The 7,656-nt window shown below is 36.0% G+C and overlaps 1 protein-coding gene across 1 annotated transcript in view; it reads right to left on the bottom strand.

Moving 5' to 3' along the window:
* Nucleotides 1-664: 664 nt before the first annotated feature.
* The window catches only part of MUC5AC (mucin 5AC, oligomeric mucus/gel-forming), a 54,974-nt gene continuing 47,982 nt past the window's right edge, over nt 665-7,656 (bottom strand). The window contains exons 42-53 of the mRNA XM_088525797.1: nt 7,372-7,444; nt 6,945-7,045; nt 6,546-6,577; nt 5,611-5,788; nt 4,823-4,927; nt 4,584-4,618; nt 4,162-4,284; nt 3,959-4,054; nt 3,039-3,164; nt 2,209-2,266; nt 1,556-1,661; nt 665-999 (exon numbers count right to left, since the gene is read on the bottom strand). Coding sequence (XP_088381923.1) covers nt 756-999; nt 1,556-1,661; nt 2,209-2,266; nt 3,039-3,164; nt 3,959-4,054; nt 4,162-4,284; nt 4,584-4,618; nt 4,823-4,927; nt 5,611-5,788; nt 6,546-6,577; nt 6,945-7,045; nt 7,372-7,444 — 1,277 coding nt within the window. The 3' untranslated portion in view covers nt 665-755. The remainder of the gene's footprint in view (nt 1,000-1,555; nt 1,662-2,208; nt 2,267-3,038; nt 3,165-3,958; nt 4,055-4,161; nt 4,285-4,583; nt 4,619-4,822; nt 4,928-5,610; nt 5,789-6,545; nt 6,578-6,944; nt 7,046-7,371; nt 7,445-7,656) is intronic.

The raw sequence follows: 7,656 nt of genomic DNA, 5'->3' as shown, positions 1-7,656 counted from the left end.
CTGCTGGCAAAAATATATATATATATATATATACTTCTTCTGTAAACAGTTAATCACAAACAAACAAACAAACAAATCCAAATTTTCATATAGTTACTATGCTGATGGTATTATGTAAACAGAGTAGTGTGCAGCAGCTTTTCATGATAGAATTTCTGTCTGTCTGTCTCTCTGTCTTTCTTGCAAGAGTATGTAGGGAGAATGCCCATGATAAATTACTGATAATATTGAAGTTTTGAGAAGATACAGATTTCTATACAGTTTTAAGTTTTCCCTAAAAAGAAAAAGAAAGAAGCTGAGAGGTACAGTTTTCTTTGCTTGTTTCTTTTCTTTCCTGGACTTTAGCTTTTGATCTACCTCAATGGATGAAATGAAAATGTTCTAAAAATGGTCACTCTATGTCAGTGGAAAGATTAGTTATGTTCAAGTGGATACAGAATGCAATGGCTAGCAAAATGTAATTTTGTACATAGTAATGTTTATTTTATGTGTATTAGTCTATATCAAGACTGCAAACAAAGAAACAGCAAATGTCAAAACAATCTTATGCTGTACCTCTCAAGGTATAAAAGAAAAGCTGTTCAAAGCAATGGAAGATGCATTGGAATGAAAACTAAAATAATATAAGAGACAGGCAGAAGATATCATCTGTTCATTCCAAATATTTTAGCTGCTTTTGACACTTTTGTTTTTTGAAAGGTTTATTTTAGTCTATGTTCAACTCTTCCTTATTTGGCTTCTCACTAGTTCTCATTTTAGACATTTCGTTTTCCTGGCAAAGCCTTTGTTCTCTTCACTGATTGTTTGATACTGTTAGTAGGATCTTCAGCGTTTAGAAGAACGCACTCAGTGCCAACACAGTTGCATTTTTCCACATAGGTGTATGAGTAATCACGCTGGGAGCCATCACTGCATGTCAGAGTCACCGTTCTTATGCTGGTCTCGATTTCCTGACAGCATGTGCATTTATGTTCCATCATGTTTGCCTCTGTAGAGTATCTGATTGCAAGAAAAAAACCAAGAAATTCAGAATTGGTGTTGGGAGAAATACCACTCTGTCTCATCCACTACTGGCAAAACAAAAAGTTGTGCATTTGCATGGGAAGCAATAGCTTGATATTAACATTCTGGGAGTACTGTGCTGAAAAATAAGTTGCTGCTCACTGTAAAAATGGATGAATATAGCTCTACATTAGGACAGAGAAAACCTAAATGAATTATTGCAATTAACAATTCAAGCCAGTCAAAAAACAGGGATTAGAATGAAACAGATCACTTTTACACAGGCCAGTAATATGGGTCTATTCATTGTGGTACTGATCTGTCTGTTAAAAGCTGGTGAGTCTTGAGGCAATTAACCTCATATCACATCTGTTAAAGGTTCACGTTAGCACAACGACATGAGCACTTGATAGCTGAGTGGGTGATGGACATATTAATAAGGCAATTAAAATTCGCTTTCTGTTACCAGTGTAATCAATAGAAGATAGGAAACCATAGACTCAGTTGTATACAAGCAAAGTGAGCGAATAGGGAGCTTTTATATACCACTTACCGTGAGTAAGTATTGCAGCTACCTTCACAGTATGTCAGCTCAACGGGTGCAGGAGATACACATCCTTGGTGCTCAATGACAGTAGTGTTAATGTGCTTCTTACAGGCTGTTAAAATATGTTTAAATATGGGTGTATATAAGTAGACATCTGTACATAATACAGGGTTCTTAATAGAAAACCTCATAGAGGAAATAGGTAACAGAGCATGTTCTCTTGCTTATGGCCTAATGATGACTCTTCCTGCTTGTGCTAGCAGTGAATGAAAAAAGTTCTCTTTCTTTATGCAGCACGTGTGTGATGCAGAAAGAGAACCACTGTGGCAACTCCCCAGTGCTCTTCCACCTCCCAGGACTGACTCACTTTTCCCTCAAAGAGGATGCATCTACAAAAGGTAGGTGGATAGCCACAAATAGGCTAATATTTAATGGCAAGGCATGGGAAAGTTCATCCTATACGTGTTTTCAAAGGCTTTGAGGTGGGTGCTGGGAATGTTCTATTCCTAACATCTTTTTCCTTTCTCACTCCCATGTGAGGCACTGCTCCCAAACTCATTCTGTTCACTGGCTTTGCCTGAGCATCTGCCATGCAAAATGGACTAACATGTTTAGTAAGACATACATTGTGCTTTAACTTAAAAATTATCATGACTTACTTTTCTTTGGTCTATGACACACTCTGCAGCAGCCATCCTCTGATATCATCATGTCATCCTTGAGTGTGAAAACAGAATAAGATAACTCAGATTTCATATCTGCATGCTAAAGCAGAGATTTTCCCTGCTTTGTAAGTTTATCTTGTGCCAAAAAAATTCTTCACCATCTGTCATTAAATGGGACTGAAATTGTCTTCCCATTTTCAGATTTTAGTAGTCAGATTTTAGAAATAAGACTTGTAACAGACATAGGGTATTTTGAGGCACTAAAGTCTACACAGAGGATTATGTCAGCAAAGATAAGAGTTAATGAAATACCTCCTACACATGAGGGACTGATTCTGATCTAGCCTGAGAAATACTAAGTTGAATTATTTTGCTAATTGAAGTAGCTTATCTTCTTTCTGCTTTGCTCTCAATGGATGAACTCAAAAAAAGATCTTGTAAACTTAAATAATTTAGGAATAGAAATCCACACGAGTATTTTCCAATAAGATTCTTGCTCCTAGGATACCTGACACTTGGAAATCCAAAACAGTATGGTATGGCATTTTCTATAGTGCTTGCTCTGTACTTTTGCATCAGCAATGACTAATATGCCGCCCTTTTTAATCATGATTTGCCTTCTGAAGTGAAATTTGATTGGGGCCATATACAAATAGAATATAATCTGAGTTGCACCACCTATAATGCTCCTGCCTTTTTTTTTTTTTAAACATGGTGGTCCTGTATTTGCCTGTGTTTTTTTAACATGGCGATCCTGGATTCATCTGTGTCATGCCACTGTGATCTTTTCAAACAAATACAAGAATTAATAAAACAGTACTTACAAGATCACAGATCTCTGAAAGGGAAGGACAGCTTTTCTGCACAATGACTGGGATGAACTGGTCATCATATTTTTCACATGTGTAAGATGTACAGTTATTCCCAGGTGGGTTCCAGGCTTCTCCGACCTGTAAGTAGTTAAAATTAAATAAAAGTGAATAAAAAATCTGTTAAGTAAAAGCAATACCCCAAAATGCATTTTTTAAAATTTATCATTGCTCCCTATTTAATATCCTCGAATCTCAGCTGATAGTTACTTGTCATCACACTGTATTAAGTCTTTTTCATTAACCAAGTGAGTAGACTATATTTTTATCTGGATACTCCCATGTTTTTGTAGGAAGGGGATAAGCATGTGCACTAATTTGAAAAGAGGAACTTACATTTTGATGGTTTCAACCTACCCTTTTTTCATCAGAATTTATGGGGTCTGTCCTAATCCCACTCCGATATATGGCAGAATTTCCGCTAGCTTTACTGACCTCTTCTATTTTAAAACTCTTAGGCAGCTTCTATTTTATAGCTCTTAGCTAACTTTTACTTGGCTGTTTGGGGCAGAAAAATGCTTCCAGATACATAAAACTAAAATCCTTTGAACAAAAAACCAAAACCCCAAATCCTTTGGTGCTATATTTTCAGAGTGGAGAGCAAATGAGGGACCATTACTTTCACCTATATGTTTTCTGTTTTGATTTCTAAAAGCTGTTGTTCAGTATCAGAGTTGCTTCCAGAAGCCTCAGTTAAGGCTTCTGTCTTGTAAGCAAAGGTGCTCTTTGAGCTATGTGAAACAGTCCTCTGCATGTTTAAATAAGCATTGCAATCTAACATGAGAACAGACAGCGCAAATAAATGTGATATAGATAAGGACAGAAATGAGCAAAGAAAATAGCAGAGTTCACCAGATCATAAGAGGGATAGTTACTTTGAGCACATGTGTCTTGCCTCCGAGGGTCACTACACAAGCCACTGCCTTGCATGTGCCACAGCACTGGCCAGGTTCCTGTTTATACTTGTAACCCTGTTTTGAAAGAAATGCAGAGGAAATGGCATTGAGACAGGATACCAACTTTGACAGTTATTTGGACTGAACAGGGTAGGAATTACTGACTGCAAAGTAGCACTCACCGCTGGGCAGTATGTGTCACAGATAACAGGCTCGCACTTGACAAAGGCATGATGAGGCCTTGAGTAAGAGGAATTAAAGCAAGTGCATTTTTCACAGGGACCTGATGGGATGACAGCTCCAGGCTAGGAAAGTCAGAGGAAAAAAAAAGTCATTATAGGCAATACCTAACCGAGCTATGTATGGGCATAAATACTGGTTTGATTGTTTTAATTAAACAGAGTTTCTGTTATTGGTAACAGCAATGCTTTACATTTTGGAAGGGAAATTCTGCTACTAAAGAAAGGAGAGCCTATAGGAAGGATGTTCATATGCTCGATGAAATGAATAATAATGTTTTATCATGCAAGATGTAGTCTGTGATAGCAGTCTCAGAAATGTTGTATTGTTAAACTATGTTTATAGAGAGTTATTGTGTACTTACTGGATAGAAGGTGCCATTGACTCCACAGCCAGGTTCTGTTAATCCAAAAAGAAGGGAAAAAAGATAGTTACATGCACATATACGTTTTAAGAAGCAGAGGAATGTAAAAAGTCTGTTTGTTTGTTGTCCAGATATGATAGCACAAATAACTTGTGTCTTTATCCTATGTGTTTTTTATGTTGAACAGCTTTCTCAAGTATAGCTCAGAGTAACGCATGAAGAAGGTGCATGGTACTTACCGCATTCAAAGGAAGGACAACATTTTCCAGGCTGGGTTGTTGTAACTATTTCCTGTCCTGCTGAGCATTTGTGTGTGACCTCAGGGCAGAGGCTAGTGTTGCAGACTGTGTAATGTAACAAGATAGAAAATAATGAATTTAGAAATTGTAAATTAGGGTGATTTTGTTTTCACAAGCAAGAACAAGTTCTCCCTTGGGGCAGATGCAGTGATGCAGATGTAAATGTAGAGAGGCTAGTTTAATGACGTCTCAATAATTTTTCCAAGCCTTTTTTGAAATGAATGAGCTTTTCTGTAGCCTTTGGAAAACGAAGTATTGCCTGAGAAGAATATAGTGGTGATTGCTGGAAAGAGGAATTTGAAACAGTTGGAAAATCTGATGACTCTCAGAGGTTCAAGAACATTTTTAAGAGTTTAAGAGATTTTTTTAAAAGATTGAATAAACTTTTGATGACAATATTTTTTCACGGAAAAATGTTTTGAATATTTTTGGTTGCTGTTGTAAGAACTGACATTAAAGGTTTTCTTTTTTTCCTTCCAAAAGTTAAATAACAGGAAATTTTTAGTTACTTTTCTGTGTATCTAACTGTGTAAAAGGTATTTGTCTTTAGAGTTGCTTTCTTCAGGCATCTGGTAGATATTCTACAAGAAGGCTCTAGGAAGTGGAATGGGGAAAAAATAAGGCTTTATCAGATCAATTAAAAGTATAAAAACTGAAAAATTACTGCTTAAATTCCTTCCAATAAAAACAGTATATTCATCATAATAAACAATGTGAACTGTACTTACAGCACTCAGTCCTGCTGCAGCATGGATCTTCTGGTACCTGTACCTGAACAGGCACATAACCTGGATCATGACAATACACTGGTTGTGTCAGAGGACATTCGTGTCTTGTACAGTGTACTTTAAGAGTATGTTTGTCACAGACACATTCCTGGCAATCCTTCATCCATTTTTCTCCTGGCTGTATCGAAAAAAAAAAAAAAAGTCAATTTTTGATAATAGTTTACTTATTCATGGATTTAGTGATACATGATTGCATCAACATTTTCATATTTATATTATTTCTAGATTTTATAAGAAACCCTTAAATGGAAACTGCTTAGGGCAAGATACTGGAGGTCACTAAAAATTCTCAGTATGTCCATATAGCTATTGATAATTACTTATTTATGTAGTTAGTATGGGAGATAGAAAGGGTGTAAAGGAGAAGTGACTGAGTTTTGCATGTGTTTTCATATATGCAATTGCCATATCACATACTCATTTGCATATTAGATTACAGAGAGAAGTTTGTGTAATTTTTCTGCAGTTGAGAACTGAAGAATGCAGCTTGTCAGAATTTTTAACAATAAACTCTTTCTATCTGTCCATTTGTCTCTGTAACTCTAGATGGTCAAATTTATGGAAATAAAGGAAGGAAATATGCCTCTTTTCCATTACTATCATTGCTGTCTCTCGCTCTCTCTTTCTCTCTCTTCCTCCTCCCCCCTTTTCTTTTTAATTATTGGAAGAATATCACCTCACTTTCCATTTAATGTCTCAGGAAATAACATGTGATTTCAACTATCAAACTCACTGTTATTTTTAAAACATAAAGGGAACAAACTTTTGAGAAAAAAAAAAAGCTAAAATTTCAAACTTAATCAAACTTTGTTCTTGTGAAGCTCTCTTGCTTCCCCTGTGTGTGCTTCATATAAAACACTGATTGTCATACTCACCGTTCTGGATATTCCATTTGGTTCCCTACAAGCTGAAAAATAGAAAATAATAGATATTTACATTGCTGAAAACTAACATACTGTGCAGTTTAAAACAGAAAGGCCATGAAGATAAATCTAACAAAAAATGAATATACGAAGTAGTCCTTTGGAAATGAAGGACAGAATTTCTCCATTGGAAATGAAGGACAGAATTTCTCCATCTTGCTATATCTGCCATAAGTAAAGGGAAGTAAGGAGTACTGATCATTATTCGGTTTTTTGAAGCAGAGACTAAGGGAGCTTAAACAAACTGAAATGATTTGCCTATGATCTGACCACATAAAAATGCCAGTAGAACTCCACTGACTTCCACTCTTAATTTCTGTTTATTCCCCAGACTAAATACAGAATACTTACAGCATTCAGAGACACAGATACTGCTGTCTTCACTGATTAAAGTCTGTCCTTCTGGACAGAAACATCCTTCAGTTACACCATAGCCGCTGTGCTCAACATAGCTAGTGTAGAAAGAATACATATATTTGAGTACAATGCTTTTGCTGTAAAGCAGAAATTGGGGCAATGTTTGTTAAAGGTCACAATGTCATATAGAAGGGAGACCAAGAATTTACATTTTTTAAAGTACAACAGGAAGTGCAGATTTATGGAGCTGATCAATGAGATAATTAAAATTGAATAGTTTATATAAATTTAGTTTATATAAATTTATGAGATATGTATCACTATGAAAGTTTTTAGTAATTTCATTTTCTAAGGATCGTGCCTGGGTAACCAGAAAAAAAAGACAAAGAGTAAGAGTTGTAATTTTTTTGTCTTTTCATACCTTGGCTCGCAGGTAGCAGGATTAATGGGCCCACATGCCTTGTATACTGTGTTTGCTGGACATTTGTTGTATGCTGTAAGGGGAAGGAAAGAAATAGTTCAAAAATTGGTATCGGATACTTTTTTGTAGCAAATGTTCTCTAGGTTTCTGGCTTTGCCTTTGTCATCTGGGGCTTCTGTTGGTAAAGCTGTATGTATGTTTTTCTAGGAAAATAGTGCAGTCACGTGTTAGATGCTAAGTATGTTTACTGAATAAAATCCTAATTAACAATGCTTTACACATACA

Source organism: Tinamus guttatus, unplaced genomic scaffold (genome assembly GCF_059628265.1).
Source record: "Tinamus guttatus ecotype Peru unplaced genomic scaffold, ASM5962826v1 Tinamus_guttatus_pri_ptg000240l, whole genome shotgun sequence".
NCBI lineage: Eukaryota > Metazoa > Chordata > Aves > Tinamiformes > Tinamidae > Tinamus > Tinamus guttatus.
This window is presented reverse-complemented; position numbering and strand designations above follow the sequence as displayed.